This window comes from Lissotriton vulgaris, chromosome 2_1, assembly GCF_964263255.1.
Source record: "Lissotriton vulgaris chromosome 2_1, aLisVul1.2, whole genome shotgun sequence".
NCBI classification, from domain to species: Eukaryota; Metazoa; Chordata; class Amphibia; order Caudata; family Salamandridae; genus Lissotriton; species Lissotriton vulgaris.
In genome coordinates, this window is record NC_141687.1 from 978,182,777 (window position 1) to 978,199,845 (window position 17,069).

The 17,069-nt window shown below is 42.8% G+C and overlaps 1 protein-coding gene across 1 annotated transcript in view; it reads left to right on the plus strand.

Annotated features, from left to right (window-relative positions):
• The window catches only part of CSMD2 (CUB and Sushi multiple domains 2), a 1,651,801-nt gene that overhangs the window by 1,558,008 nt on the left and 76,724 nt on the right, over positions 1-17,069 (plus strand). Inside the window, exons 57-59 of the mRNA XM_086956548.1 lie at positions 10,014-10,196; positions 14,096-14,272; positions 15,608-15,787. Coding sequence (XP_086812674.1) covers positions 10,014-10,196; positions 14,096-14,272; positions 15,608-15,787 — 540 coding nt within the window. The remainder of the gene's footprint in view (positions 1-10,013; positions 10,197-14,095; positions 14,273-15,607; positions 15,788-17,069) is intronic.

Genomic DNA, 17,069 nt, shown 5'->3' on the forward strand with positions numbered 1-17,069 from the left:
ATGTCTCTCACCTCTGTTTTTTAAAATCTCTTGCAATCTGTTACATGAAATGCTGAGCACAATGAAAGTGGTACAAAAGGGGGTGGTAATGGATGGAGCATCTGAACCAATCAAACACTCACACCCAGTCAAAAGATCTGGGTTTAACCCATCACCGTTCTTTAGCCCACTCTGCCACCCCAGTTCAGACATGGCTATATGCAAATCAGTCTGACCCTGTGCCTCATGGGAACAGTCCAGCCCGAACTGCCAAGCCATGCCTTCCCTGGACCGGAAACAAGCTTCTGAGGACCGGTTTCTGGCATTCCAGCCGTCTTCAGTCCGGATTGCTTGAATCCAGAGGCAAAGTGAGCAAGGGACTCACGTCTGAGCATACCCTGCCACACTTATGGCGGCCAAAAGTGGTACAAAAGGGGGTTGGTAATGGACGGAGCATCTGAACCTATCAAACACTCACACCCAGTCAAAAGATCTGGGTTTAATCCATCACCATTCTTTAGCCCACTCTGCCACTCCAGTTCAGACATGGCTATATGCAAATCAGTCTGAGCCTGTGCCTCATGGGAACAGTCCAGCCTGAACTGCCAAGCCATGCCTTCCATGGAGTGGAAACAAGCTTGAGGCACAGGGTCAGACTGATTTCAATTGCAAGGATTATGATACAAACAGACTACTGCAGTTTTTCTTTTAATAGATACCCACAGACATGCCCCAGCCTCCCGCCTGTGGCTTCGCAGGTAACCACCCACAAGGAGTGTAAGTACAACTGCTGGGTGTCTATTCCTAATCCAGTAGAACTCTAGGGGCCTTTCTTAGAGTTTGACAGAGCAGGACCACCATGTTAAATCAGTGAGGCTTCTTCCCTGCTAAACTTACATTACGTCAGTACATCAGCATTACTTGGCGCTGCAGAAGCCCCTTGTTAAATCGGTGAAGCTTCAGCCCTTCCAAACTTGCAGTTCCTCAGCCTCATTTGGCATAGCGGGAGTCACATTATTATTTGGTTATGCTCCTTACCGCACCAAACTTGTGGTTCACCAGCTTTATTTAGAGGTGGACAGAGCACCAGTCTTCCTTCAAGATGCGTCAGGTGGCTCTGCTGTTGGCAACCTTTGACGGAATGGGCGTCCACCTCTGGGGCATTGGTAAAATGATGTCAGAATGACCGTCCTACTTTGGTGGTACTTCATTGTACATTTGTAAGTCTGACCTTTGAGGCAGTCTCGCGAGATGATTGTGTTTGCACAAGATTCATATACATACAGAGAGGTACTTTTGGTCAGTTGGCTTCAACCCTTACTCTGGTACTTTATTTTGCTTCTGGCCACTTACAGAACGTTGAATGCAGCCCTTGCTCAGCTCACTATACCCATTGGTTTCCTTCGCTTTGAGTGACTGACAGTCTGTTCATCTACAATAATTCCTTTCTTTCCGTTGACTTTGTTGGTTCAAATTGTGCTTTATTTTATTGACTTTTTATTAACTCTAAAAAAACAGCTATTTATTATGCTTGTACTTTGGGAGCCCTGTTAGATGGTGATTTATTTTCCATCTCCTTTTAAAGTTGCTGTAATAACCTGTTTAAGCAACACTATCAAATTATAGCTGCCTGCAGTTTCCGCTTGGTTTGGTGATGATTTATGCCTGTCTCCTTCATTAATAATAATAATGAATTGCATGGCAAAACAGAAATGCTCGTTATCTAAAAACATTACAAGTAAAGCGGCTACTTTAGTGATTGTGTTTTTTACTGTAAACATTTTTATTGCAAGCATATGAAAGCCATGCTTAGATTGCTGCTTGCTTTTTTTCATATTATTTTGTGACATATACTTGAATTATAAAAAGTTAACCACCGCAATAGCTTTTGGTTTTGCCACTGCGTGTTCCTGTTTGGGACCAACTGGTGTTCCCGAAGAATAATGACCACAAACGACCATCATCAGACACCGATGTGATCCCAACATTTGATGACCATATTATTAAAAAAAAAAGTGCAAAGCTTGGCCAAAACAACATAGTGCCAGTGTACTAGCTTCTGTGTCTCTGTGCAACTGCCAAACCAGAAGCACAGAGAATTCAGTTAGAACCCCTTTCTCTCCAGAGAGTGGATCAGTGATGTCATTTGAGATGTCATGAGTGATATCACTGACCATGTCATGAGTGATGTAATATGTGAGGTCATAAACAGTGCATTGCGGGGCGTACGTTATAGTTTGCTCAGGTAACTTTGCTGAATTTCTATGTTTTTTTTCATGATCTGAGTCTAGCTATAACGTCTCTGTAACCTTTTGTTTTTTCACTGAATATATATAAATTAACATATATGTTGCTTCCAAAGAAAGCACTCAAAGTCTGTACTCATTGGTGACATTGGTGTTTTATTTACACATGCACCACAATGCCCCTTAACAAGGCTCACACAGATGTGCCGAAACACATTGGGACTGTATCCAAATAAATGTATCCATTGGATGTCTCCCGCACCTCAGATGTTTTCTATGGTGATACATAGAGTGCTCTACGCTGTTTTCCATGCTCACAAAAGCAAATGTTTGGCTTGGTGTCAGCATAGAAGCCTTGTTACAGAAAGTAGTGGAATATACCTTGTTGATTGAGAAATGCATCTCTCGTGTTCCCTGTGCTCCTGATGTCTAGTGGCTTTAATTTGCCTTTCTCTTCACTCGTTACATAATTTGAGTGCATTATGTTAGCAGTCCATCTTTTCATCTCCTTTCGGACCTCCTAGTCCACTCTGTACACAGATGCAAATCTTAACAAGGAGATTAAACCACAGGTCACAGTTGTGTCTATAATCCTAAGGTCTTCCAATACTTTTTTATTAAAAAAAACTGACACGAAAACAAACCAATAGCTCAAAAATAGAATATTATTGGAACACTTTATTTAAAAAAACTGCTCTTTCCTAACTATGAGGTCTTCTCAGAAGAAACGTTTCTGGAAAAACAACAATACTGAAATAATAAAAACAACTGAGTCTTAACAAAAGGAACTCAGGATTTCAAAATAGTCACTTGAAAAAACAATTTTTAGTATAGCTAAGGAATCACAACGTCCTTAGATTACCGAGCTCAGCTGTAGTGGGTTCGGTGACTACAAAGAACCTCAGAACTATGTTATAAGAGTTTTGTAAATGTAAATAATCCAAACAGTGCTTACCATCATAGCATTGCAAACAGCAAATGAACCAATTAAAAATCAATATATGTTCTTGGGAAAAGAACCCGTATGCGGTGTAGTTTTCAAAGATATAGACAGATAAAGCAAAGATTGTGGTTAATGACTGAAGTGGATCATATAAGCAAACCCAGTTGAAGAGATCAAAATTCAAGCACAACAGGTCACAGGAAGCGGTTGCAAATGATAAAAAAATAATGTTTTATATAGAAATCACGGTCTAAGTCAGACTAAGTATAGTTAGCTAAAATATCCTTCAACTGGGTGAAGAATGTCTATTATTAGCCCCAATGATGTGATATTTTTGTCAACGATATTTAGGACACAATCATTTTTCAGTAATAATAAGGCTGCGTTATTCAGGTACTAAACAAGCAACTATCACCACAGCCATGTCCTGGTATAAGGCAGCACTGCAGCAGCAGGAATAACATTGCTAAATTGCAGAGGCTTCAATACTCCATTTTGCGTGTCAAATATTTCGCACACAGTGGTAGTTGCAGCAAAACTCATGAATGTGCACCGCCTTTTGGCTGGGTTCGCCCAGTAGAAATACAGCATACAAATACACACCCGGTCCCTTGTGCATCAGGACATATTATGCTGCAGTCACAATTTGTTATCTGACTCTGACCTCGAGAGTGGATTGCAAGGTCTGAAGCTCCTTCCCAACAGAGAGTAATAAAATGATTTCTTGCCATTGGTTCCTTTGATATTAGTATGTATAGAATGCAAAACTAGAAGCTGACCTCTAAGAAACACAGCTATACAGTGCACATGCTAATTCCCTTCAAATATGGCAGCATTAAATGGCTTTCTAGAGCGGAGCACTTATTCAGATAAGATTGATTTACAGAAGCAGCGGCAGATACTCGTGTGACTCCTTCTGTAATAAAGATAACTCTGACCCCCAATTTCCACCGGCGATATCTTCATAGGGCATTCCCTTATTAGCATGAGTGCATGGTCCCATGCTAATGGTGGGAATACTTTGTCTCTGGTGCCCTCTCCTTCATCTGCACTGAGAAAGATGAGGGGCTGCTTCAAATAGCCCTCCACCTTTCTCTAATGCACTGCCCTCAGGGCAGACGTGAGTTCACGGCTGTGTTGGGGGCAGGGCATTAAATATAGTAGGGTGCACTGTTTCTGTTTGCATCTGACTCCACCTGTTCCTGTTTGCACTTGAATTACCTTGTTAATGATGCACCACAGCACAAGCAGGGACAGTACGCCCTAAGTGTATTAGTGCCTCAAGTCTCTTTTTGACACCACAGCTATCCTTTAAAGTGGTCTCTTCTCCTCTCCCTGTCTCCATCAGAGTGCACAGAAGGGACTGATAACCTACGTTGGTGTCAATGCTCACAAATGCGATTTTAGCAACTTATCCCATGACATATCCCCTAAAATATTGCTGGTGCTTTGAAGCAGCAGAAGGCTCCACAGACTGGGTTCGATCCATGGAATAATGCCAGGCTGGGGCAGTTCTTCACAATATTTCAGTATGTGGAAACAAGGGGTATTTTGACCAGGGAGCTACTTCACTGGTATATATCTCAGATTTAATTATTATATGAAGTAAACACCAAAAGGATGTTGGCCAGTTGAACTGTTGTTTACTTTATTTTTAATGAGAATTACAATGTGAGCAGGTTAAATAAATTCACTTGAAAAAAAAATACATCAGACTCTTCTCTACCTTTTTCACTAGTGGAAATAGTGGGAAATAGTTGTTTCCAAGTACTGTTAATTTAATTTGTCAAGCACTGGAGTGTTAAAAGTTTTGACTGCTTGCATTGGTTCCCTCCTTGCACCCATGACAGTGCAGTTCTCAAATCAGACACCCAGCGAGTGACTAATTTGGAATTTCATAGATTCGTAGAGGAGGGTCGGCGATATAAAGTGCAAATAACAAAGAGCAACCTGCATCCTCAGTTTTACCACATTAAGTTTAATCTCTATCAAACAAAAAGTAAAACACTTATAAACATTTATCGGAATGTTGTTTTAAATATCATCTTGAAAATACACACTATTAATGGATTAAGTTCCTTATTGTGCCGAATCCATTCTGAACACAAAGGGGTCGATTCCGATTCAGGAAACAAATCCGTACGACGATTCGTATTCGTAGTCGTTTCCGTACGAATCGTACGGATCTGTCTGAATCGCGTAGTACGATCCGTTGCGAGAAAATACGTCTGAATCATTGCGAACCGTACGACAATGAAGGGTAAATCCGTACGACATCGACCCACACAGTGAACTATACGATTCGTAAAAATGCCATATGACCCGCCAAGTACGATCCGGACCGGGGAATGAGTATGCGATTCGTACGGTAAACGTCGCATATGAGCAATTCGTACGGAGGACAACACTATCACATACGCACCGCACCCCTAAAATCAAGGGGTACGCATGGGGTGTATGCAGCGTACACCTACGACCTTGGGGTGTACGTACCGTACCCCTACGGTCCATATACCTACGATCATGGGGTGTACGCACAGGGGCATACGCACCCTACCCCTGAAATCCAGGGGTGTGCGCACCGTACCCCGATGCACCGTACCCCTGCAATCATGGGGTGTACGCACCGTACCCGGGAGGGGGGTTCTTTTTGTATGCATTTCGAGGCGAAATCTGCTTTTACGGACATTTTAAGCTCCCGTAGAAAAAGAGTTGTATGGAGTGTTGTCGATAATTTGTACTTGCTGGGTCGGAAAATGCATGTTCGATCCGTACGGACATCGCGTACTGCGTGTTCCGAATGTGATTCGTACGGATTTGTGAGTTGTACAGTCTTCGGTACGATTCGTACGGAGAACTGCTCTGGGTACACATTGTACTACATCGTATGTACGGTTACGGTTCTGCATACGATTCATACGGGAAAAAAGCTCCGTAAGGCTATTCGGAGGGCATTTTAACGAATCGGAATCGACCCCAAAATGTCAAAAGCATGTAGCATAATATTCCATCAAGAAAATCTGTCCTCTGATTTTCATTCCTTCCCATCTGTCCTTCTTCTGTTAGGTGCAGTTGGTTTGGAATTAAACAGTTGCGATTGATAGGATAAACGGTCTAATATCCAGTAGATTAAAGATTAATACATATTGCAATAATTATAAAATAGTGCGAAGGTGCCTTGTTTTCTAATGATATGCTTGTGCATGTTAATGTTAAGTGAAACCTTAATAATAAAGTTTGCCTATTGAAATTAGATTCGTGCAAAATAGCTACTAAGAGACAGCTTTCTATAAAATAATAAAACACTCATAGAAAACGTAAAGAAAACGACTTATTTACTAGGGATCTTGTAGGAGTATAATACTTTATTTCAGTTTGTAAAAACCATAAAAGCAATTAATGAAATGTTTTCTCTTAATAATTGAGCTTTTATGGTTTTCACAAATCGAGATAAAGTATTTACTACCACTAGCGAGCTCATTTGAAAACTAGAGGTGACTGTAGTGCTGATGGCAATGTGGGTTATGCACTCAAAACAAAAAAATTGAATGGTTCCCTGGGTAATCAGCATGACACTTTCTGTAGTAGTTGCTAAGAGAAACAATCATTTGTGTAGTTCGGTTGTTAAATAAAAATCGAATGGCTTGTGTGGAAAAACAAAACCTTTTATCTATAATTTAAACTAATCATGAAGCAATCACCAAAATACGTAAGGAGGAGATGGGCTATAGTAGTCCTGTCTGTGTACACTTAAATGTGATTGTGTCCTTGGGTATCTATTAGCCTGTAAGTTTATTCTGGAAGTTCTATGAGTTATATGTTGATGTTTCGACCCCACGACTAATATCCGTGGCTCATCACCAGGACAGGGAGGTGTAACTGCAACGCTCCCTCTAGCTATAGTTATTGAATTCTACACAGGTCTTTCAGACTAAAGTAAGTGTGAAGAAAAGCTCAGGTCAGTGGAGGCCATCAGATTCACTAGTGCATACGTCAAGTCAAGATGTGTGCTTGAACGGTCCCCTTTCAATGACTAAAATAGATTCACTGGAGTTCTGTTCTGGTATGTGGACAAGTGAACCTATCCCTGTTCAAGCAGGCACGTTCATTTAAAACACACCAGGGTCTGTATCATGATGGCTCTGCATAGTGTTGAGCCGGTGTGTTTTTTTGCTTGAGGTGTCAATGATCAAACATATAACTCGGTTACAGCATGAATTTTATACAAAAAAAGCAAAAGAAAATGAGAGGCAATGTCCGCTAAGTGTTTAGTTCATGCATCAACTTGGCAAAATTCCAAGTTATATGTTTGAACTTCAGACAACTCACATACAAAAAAAGGGCTCTTCTGTGCGCAGAGCCATCATGATACTGCCCCATGTGTAAAGTATCATCTAAACATTGCTTCACACTGGATCTACCAAAGCACTAGAGCAACGGCTTGCAGCAGAGACTACTTGCCTGGAGGCAGCAGCTAGAAGTGAGTCCTCCCAGGGCACAGAAGCAACTTCTAATGGGATGCTGACAGAAGAGAAATTCTTTGTGCTAGCAAAATGGAATCCTTCGTTGAATAACCCCATTATAGGGAGTTTAGGATTCCTGAGTCCATTGTATGTTATGTCATAGGAGATATTTCCTTGACTCAGAACTGTGTGTAGATATCGTCATAGATGTGGATGTACACTACCCTAGAATAAAAATACTTGTCAACAGTGTGGGGCTTCAACAATTGTAGTGGTCAAATCCACAGAACAATCTACAAATCTGAGAATTGTTCATGCTGGCAAACTTTTACTACAACAAACCACAGCAAATCCACACTCCTGGAGTTTACCAACAGAGATCTAGGTGTCCAAAATGATGCAAGATAGCATTAGTGGGTGCGTAGTGGGTTGAAGAACTAAATTTGTCTAAGTATAAAGCTAAATTTGGGGACATGCAATTTTCTAACGAAATCATGATATTCAGTGGTTCACTTAGGAGTAACAGCCCTACTATAATGCCATTAAAAATATAGACATGAGGAATATCACCTTTAAAAGGAGAAGCCCCCCGCGTCTAGTAATATATTTGTGTTGTTATTGAGGAACCTGTGATAAGGCTCCTAGAGTGGTACCACTCTCTCAGAAACAAATAAGAAGATGCTCTAGCGATTAAACAGCATGTACATCTGATGGGACAGTGAAACCAAAATACGAATAGGTTCATGGATGCCTGTAGTGGAATTTTGGACAGAGAATGTCTGTTTTCTCAGCCCCATGGAAAGATTTAATCCGAAGAAAAATACAGTCTGGGAGTGTAGAACTTGTTGTTTTCAAGGTTCTACCCTGCAGTGCACATCAGAGTGTGGTGTATTGCCAGAGCTGCTGACTTTGGAAATGGGCAACCGGCTTCGAGTCTCAGCGTCGGATTAACTTCCTGTGATTCTGGGCAAATCACTTTCTTCCCGTGCCTACAAAAAATAAATGTCTCCTTGCGAATTTGTAACTGGTGTTCTTGTAAATCACTCTAATACCTTTGGGTCGATTTTTCGCTATATAAAACGGCCCAAAAAAAAGTTGCCACTCAGTTCCTCTGTCTGCCAGAGCTTTAACGAGATGGCAGAATGGTAAACTCTCTGTATGTATCCAAGCAATGATCTCTTATTTGCCTGCTTCAGATACAGGGTGACCTGTATCAGAAGCAGGCAGCTGCCTAATTGACACTTAAAGGTTGACACCAAGGCCTTGGACATGTGAAGAGGCTTTTGATGACCCAACAGAATGAAGCCAGTCTTTAAATATCATTCTAAAGTGATCTTGTTTTGATTTTAATGACCCTCTACAGCTCTAATAAAACTGCTAGAAAACTCTACTGTGTATCTGCTACCAATAAATGCCCTTTTGAAATTCATAGTTATGCTCGTTAAAAACATAAATCAGTTTACACGAGAATGATGTTCACCTATTAAATTGCCAATTACATTTATTAAATTTTTTGAGCATATAATGTAGTATTTCATATAAATGTAACCAGTATTTCATGCTTGAACCCCAATATGAAATGTCCACCTCTCACACAAAACATGTAGGGGTAATTGCACTGCCGACGTCGATACGGTTTCATGTTTTTGAAGCCCACACACCTCACGACGAGCTTGTACTTGCTACATAATAACCAAGAAAAACAGATATTAAAGCAGCACAACGCACATAAGGCAGTTCTATAACACTTAAAGCGCTGCCTTGTGCATTAAGATAATGCCAGAAAGCACTCCCAAAGCCTCCTCTTAAAACAATAAAATTATATGCCCTAATTAAGTTTTACTTCACATGGGGCCAGTGCCAGAACTCCTTGGCAGTGCTTTTTGATCATCTCTTTAATGCATTATCCTATCTTATTAGTGATGGCCCAGAGGGATCTTGGAGATGACACAAGAGGACAAAACTTGTTTTTATGAGTGCTGTGTTCCCAGTGCAAGAGCCGCCACCGTCAGGATGGATCCGCGCAGCAGTGGCTGATGTGACGTTGGGAGCATTAAGTGTGTGAATGTTGCTGCTGTGAGGGACAGATGGAGCGCAACACTTTGAGTTTGCGCTCCCTGAATGTCGTCGTTTCAGGAGGACCAGAGGGTAATGAATGTTGCTTATTAGGACTCAGTGCTCACCATTTGTGCTACAGTGTAGTGTCAGTATTTGAAGGAAAGCACCACTGGGCCTGCTTTACAGAGTCAGCAATGGCGAAGAAGCCCCTCGCCTAGTTCTGCCTTGCATTGGTAGCTCTAGGACAGCTCTTCAATTAATTGTGATGCTCTTACCCCTTCAAAGGTTACTCCTAAGTGTTCTTGTCTTTCTTTCTCTTGACAGGAGAGAGCCAGGGTGTATGTGGAGACCCAGGCACACCTTCGCACGGCATCCGTCTGGGGGAGGACTTCAGCCTGAGCAGCGTGGTCCGGTTCAGCTGCGAGCCTGGCTACACCTTGCGCGGCTCCTCCGAGCGGGTCTGTTCCCCCAATGGCTCGTGGAGCGGCTCTCAGCCCTCGTGCCAAGGTATTACTCACTCCAGAAGTTTTCACTCACTTCTCTGATTGGTCCCATCCAGCGCTTTCTCCTCCATGTCTATAATTTTATTTGTATTTATAGTTGCTAACAACCTTCTGTTACCACATGAAGGTCCTCCTGTGCGGAATCCCAACAGGCATTTGCAATGCAATCAATAGGTCTCGCATTTACGAGACTTTGAGCTATTGGCACTGTAAATGTCAAAAGCTTAAATTCTCACGAATGCGAGACCTATTGAATTGCAAATATTGTTTGTTTCCAAGCGCCCCATGCAGTGCTTAAACTTAATAGTGGCCACATCCCTTTCTTTAGACAAGCCGCATCCAAAGAAAGGGATGTGGCCTCTATTAAATACAAGTGCGGCATGGGGCCCTTGGAAACAACCCACCAAAAATATTTGTAAAGCAATAGGTGTCGCCTTTGTGAGATTTTAAGCTATTGTCTTTTACAATGCCAATAGCTCAGACTCTCCTAAATGCGAGACCGATGGCATTCCAAAGAAGCGGCTGCTATTGTCCTGGCTGCTTGGAAAGTGAAAGTGTGCATTGCACGCTGAATGTTGCTGCAAAGCATGTTGTGCTGCACTAAGACAAAACTCACTAAAGAAATAGTACTTACAGACTAAATAACACAAATGGTGTAGCAACAGAAGTAAAAGAGCCAGTCCTAAAAATCTGATTACCGAATCAGAAGCCAGCATTTACAAAGGACAAAGACACAAGCCAATTAAAAAAATGGGCGGACAGTGGGCAGAGCTTCAAGTGCATACTCTAATACAGTGTTTCCCAAACTGTGGTCCGCGGACCCCCAGGGGTCCGTGGCACATTCCCAGGGGGTCCCCAGCCAGCAGCTTGAAAAGCACTGCAAAGTTCCTGGTAAAATTAGCAGTTTGAGCAACAATAAAAGTGTCATGAAAATGCCAGTGATTAATGTATCTGCTGAAAAGAGTTGAGAGTTTTGTCCAGTGGCAGCTTTGACTTATCTTATGCAGCACAGAGGGTTAATATGCCTACTGCAAAGAACGTGTACCATGCATTTAAAAAAAACGCATTTTATGTGCATAGGTCAGTGGGTTTCTGCTTTTGTCACAGAGATTATTTTGTCAATGTGCAATTCATAAGGGGCAATCGTAATCTAGCACAGTGACCTATAAACTCTCATCAAAGAGCTGCTTGCAAACTGCATATTACAAGTTAGTAACTTATGTTTTTTCCCCAGTCTATAATTATCCGGATGCTGTTAAAAAGGTTTATTTGGGTGGAAATACATTTTTAATGTTAAAGTCAATGCTAACTTCTGTGTTATGTTCTGAATCCTTAGTTTGTGCTTCACCAGACCAAACACTCTTTAAAAATGCCTAGCAGTATGAATGATATGTGAATCCTACACCTTGTAGTCCCCTTTGCCTTATGTAACATTTTCTATACACTGATTTTCACGTCTGATTCATGGTCTATATGTGTGTGATGTAAATTGCTTTGACATCCTACAATGGTATGAGAGATGCTATAAAACAAATGAAATACATGTGACAGATGTGCTATGGAGAGATGAGAGGCCCTGTTGGAGGGTGATAATATGGGAATCATTGAAGAACCCCAACAAAGATTGTCGCATCCTGATGCACAGTTAGGTCCTCATTTACTCTTCTTTAAAAGCGAATACAATTCATTATATAATTATAAATGTTGTTTAAACTGCACCATTGATTCCTACTTTTTTTTGGGGGGTGAGCCTCCCAAAGCCCCCTTTGTAGTGGTCGGGCTCAGTCACTGCACTTGGTGTGCACCACATTGGGACTGGTATGAGAACATTTGCCAGGGCTGCTTTGGGTTTCCAGTCTGGCCCTGGCCGGAGCCTCGTACTGCGAAATGAAAGCAACCATTCAAAAGTTAGTCTTCGAGATGCAACACCAAACTCCACATTAAAATGTTTTATTTTTATGCAATTTCTTTCAATATAAAATACTAAGGGGGTATTTACAATAGAATTGCCGGAGCATGTCGTAAACCTCCTTGGCTTAGCGACATGCTTCGCCACTTCAGAAATGCAGGGCTGCACCATATTTACAAGAATATGGTGCAGCCTTGTGTTTCCCCCTTCATTGGTGCTACACTTAGCAGTGTAGTGCCAATGCAGGCACCCTTGCCCCATAGTGCAAGGGTGTCTGCGTGCAGGGGAAGATTGTTTATGTGCAGGAAGTTCCCACTTCCTGCACATGAACAATTTTGAAATGCCGTTTTGTTACTTCTATGTGTGCTGCCTAATGCACACATTCTTTTTAAGATTGTTTATGTGCTGGAAGGGCCACCTTCCTGAACATAAACTATCCAAGGTTTTTTGATTTTTCCTTGGGGAAGAGCAAAATCGAGGAGAAATAACGCATTTCTCAACGTTTCGCCAAATTAAGACCAGGTTTTCCATGGTCTTAATCTTAGTGCTGCCTCCTATTTACGCTGCCCTTGTAAATAGAAGGCAGCGTCAAAATCAATGGGTGTTGGGGTGGAACACCCGCCGCAGCTCCCACTGCAGATGCGCTGCCCAGGCTCGACCTAAAAATGAAAATGGAAGTATGGAAACACACGCATAGAACTTGTTTTTCCAATGTAGTTTACAATTTTAGGGATATACAAGTGGAGAGGGCACGGTCTGACATTATGTGTGACCTGTGGCTCTGTCTGTGGACCTCAGCCAGACCTACAACGCTTTCCAGTCTCTTAGTTCTGTCACTTCAATACCTAGCTCTGCCGATGAACACCACATCTGACTTTTAGCACCACCCAGGGATCTCCAGATACAGCTGTGCCAATTAACTCACTTTTGACCTACAGCTACCCGGTATGTGTATGTTAACACCTTCATAGTGCTCCACCAGTGAACCTCCGCATGCAGCACTCCATTACCTCGACGCACAGCTCTGCCAATAGACCTCGCACCCCCTTTCTTCTGGCCTGCAACATACTTTATTAACTAGGAAGAAATGTATTTTACATGTCTGCAGCTAAACATGAAATCAGTCCTGCGGCCCTCGCTCTATCCAGAAATGTGAGAATGTATTTTCACCTCACCAAAACCATTTAACAGTCCTTGACTGCAACCCTTAATGTTATGTTACTTGGAACGGATACAGAGCTCGATATTCTCGCTTTAGCCCTACAAGAGCTTCTGAGATTCCTGATACCAAGCAGGTCCATTGGAGAATGCACACCTCACCAGATTCAAGCCGCGGATGCAGAATACCCTTTGCTAATTTAAAAACAACAAACGCCCATAGTATTTGAATCAATGTGCACGAAAGCTCAAATCCCATTTTTAGTAGGGTCTCCCTTGAGATATCATACTCTATGGGGGTCCTTTGCAGCGAGAGCTGTTTCCTTTCTTTCACATAGAAGGCTCTCTCCCAGCTCTGGTTAGGCAGCTCCTGGCCATGTACTTGATGAATAATTTAGATGCTTGTAGAGCTTCCTGAAACTTCAGGGAACCAGATTTTGTGTTTTAGATAATAATATGGTTGGACCGTACCCTTCAGGACCTGTGTTTTTATCTTGTCTCGAACATGCTTGTGTGAATAACACTCCAGCCTTCGCATGCCTTGTGGTCCTGGGTGCCCTGGCTTACGTCGACCAGACCTCATACGTGCATGCACAGCCATATTAGAAATATGCTTTAAGGTGGAAGTCGGCAGTAACTGTGGGAGTTTGTCTGCAGGTAACGATGATGCAGGCTTTCATGAATTGGCACACGCCAGGCTGCAAGTGTCATCAGGGGCAGATAGAGCATGCATATTTGAGCCTCAATCTTTTTCACGTGTCTCTGTAGCTCTGCTAAGACAAGCAAGACCATGGCTTTGAAATAAGAATGCTAATGTGGACATTTTTTCATTGCAGTTGTATCTTGTGGGAACCCCGGTACTCCAAGTAATGCGCGCATTGTTTTCAACGACGGTCTGGTGTTTGCAAGTTCAATCACGTATGAATGCCGGGAAGGGTACTACTCCACAGGTCTCCTGAGTAGGCACTGCACAGTCAACGGCACATGGACAGGGAACCCACCAGAGTGCACAGGTGAGCGCAAACTGAAAGAATTGGATGAGGGTGAAATTTAAGGGGCAGTGATAAATAGTGCCTTTGTTTTGGGGAAAAAGGTAGATCACACTCCTGAATCTTGTTCTGCCCCTGCGAATCAATGTGTTTATTCAATATTGAAAGGTATATCAATCAAGCAGGTGACAGTGAGGAACTGCCAGGTCAATTCATCAGTTGTGCTGCCCAACTGGTGACTTCCAGTTTAATCATTCTGTTGAGGACTTAGCACCCCAATGTCTTTGTTCACATCCATTGGCAATCACTTGTCATGGGTAGAAGTAATTTCCGGTTAGCATTCACGTGTGTCATAAAGTCACGGACCATCTCTTGAGACTGATAATGCTAATGGGATTGAACCTATTTCATTTACTTTCCAAATTTGGCCCGGCCTTTGATTTCTAAATAGGGAGTTGATGCTGCACTACCCAGTGACGCCCCAGGACTGGAAACTAAAACTTGCCATTGCAAAATTGTCCAAACCAGCCTCACAGTACAGAAAGCATGACTAGAATGCGCCATGAGGGCATGGCTGGGCCATGGAAATCTATTTTGCTGTCAAAGCAGCCACCTAGCTTGCAGCCTACTGGGGAAATGCTAGAGTGATAGGATGGCCAGTCTGGCCCTGATGACCAATGATGGTCTGAGAGGTGTTGTTCATGGTAGACCGGAGTCGTACTTGATAAAAGAGCTACCACTTGAGGTCCAGTGAAAGAAAAACATGTTGCTGATCACATTACCCCTGTAGGAAGATTCTGCTACTGATATTGAAGACAAGCACAGAGGCCTTCATCTATTTGAGAATACCACATCACACAGAGAAGACAACCAATCCTTTCTAACTGTATAGTGAGAAGATAATCACACCACCCCTTACCTGTAGGAGAGTGCCATACCACTCAGAGGCACCTGGTGCAACCAGCTCTCCCTAAAAAGCAGGTCACTACTGTCGTTTTAGGGGGCAGCCAGGGAAATCCCACCTGTAGTAGAATACAACATCATATAGGGGAGACCACTAATCTTGTCTTACCTCAGAGAAACTAAATCCATCCAGCCCTCATCCGTAGGAGCACACCATATCACTCAGAGGAGATAACCATTGCAGCCATCTTTGAATAGAGCATACAAGGCTCCAAGGCTAAGCTACCCCATCTCCTGATGCGTAAGCCGAACTACACCAACCGCCAATGTGGCTCCACCTAATGATACTCTCGTTCTTGTAGATAACCATAAGGAAGGGGGACTGGTACTGGGTAGTCTTAATGGTATACTTGCAAATGATTAATAAAGCTGTGCTTTCTCCTTTGTGTATTTCAGTGATTAACTGTGGAGACCCTGGTGTTCCAGCAAATGGCATTCGCCTTGGCAGTGACTTCACTTACAATAGCACCGTCACTTTCCAGTGTATGCCTGGGTACAGCATGGAGCCCGACAGGTCCACCTCCCTGAGCTGCACCAAGCACCGGACCTGGAATGGCAGCAAGCCAGTCTGCAAAGGTAAGAGCCCCTGCTGGAGTACGGCGGAGGAGGTCCCAGTCAAACCTATTCTTTTCTATGTGCTTCCCACAGGACCGTGGCGCAGACAGCGCTAGTGGTATATTATGTGTAGAGTTAGACTAGCACCAACTCTTCAGAGGTCTTTATCTCAAGAACGGAGGATCATAATAAACACTGGATTCCAATTGTGTTTGAATCGGGACATGAAAGATAAACCAAGGGATTGAATTCACAGGTATTTGGAAGCACAACTGACTTGAGTTCTCATATAGTTGACTACAGTCAACTTAGGAACCCCAAGCAAGGTACCATCATTAATGTCAATACTATGGTTTTGGTGGAGAGCAAAAAGATTAAATAATTCCTCTGGTCACACTCCCGACACAGAGAAAGTCTCAGGCACTTGGCTCGCAATGTGCTAAGCAAGGAAATGTTTTGAAGTACAGTTAAGGTTAATGCAGGTGAGTATGCCCACCAGATTAAATCATTACTTCAGGGGTCCGTTACTAGCTTGGGATCTTTGTTTTGGTTCCTGTCTCCTTCATCTGGACCACACCGTTTAGTGATTCACATGCTCTCTCAAGCCACTTTCAATAGTGTAGCGTTTAAAAGGAAATTGCTCGTGTGCCTGTGTTCCACAAGGGCCATTTCTATCCTCTTAATAAACTTCTCAGATGGGCCAAGTCACTACCGATGCAGACTCTCTGCAGGTCTTGAAGCCTAGTCACCACCAAGCGGGCCCAGCAATAGAGGTCCCTTTTTGGCACACATCTGCTTCTGGTCTGCATCTGCTTCTGGCCTGTAGGGTCCTATACCCTAATCCAGACTGTTAGTGTGCTAACTCTAAAGCCACAGTAGTTATCCATTTTGGATGGTGCCGGTTGAAAGTCAGTCAATATGAGAGGAGAGATGGTCCTTTTGAATTTAGTACAGTGGGTCAACTTGAGCTGAAGGTGAGATTTGTGGTGTTGTTCCTGATCTTTCTACCAGAAGGGAGAATGAAAGGAACCTGTCAGCGCTGAATGGATGTGTATTTTACATCCCAGGCAAGACATGATGTAAAGAGCAAAAGAGGTCTCCTGTGGAATCTACCAGAAACTTCTAGCTGAAAAGAATCACATTTGCAGGCGCCAAGCATTGTGTGTGAAATCGCCATTTGTTTTCCACATACACCAAGCACTCATGCAGGGCTCCACCCGTACAACTCACAAGCATATTTATATATATCATGCACATGGTGGAGTGAAGGACCCCAGTTATTTGTGAATGAATGGGTGTCACT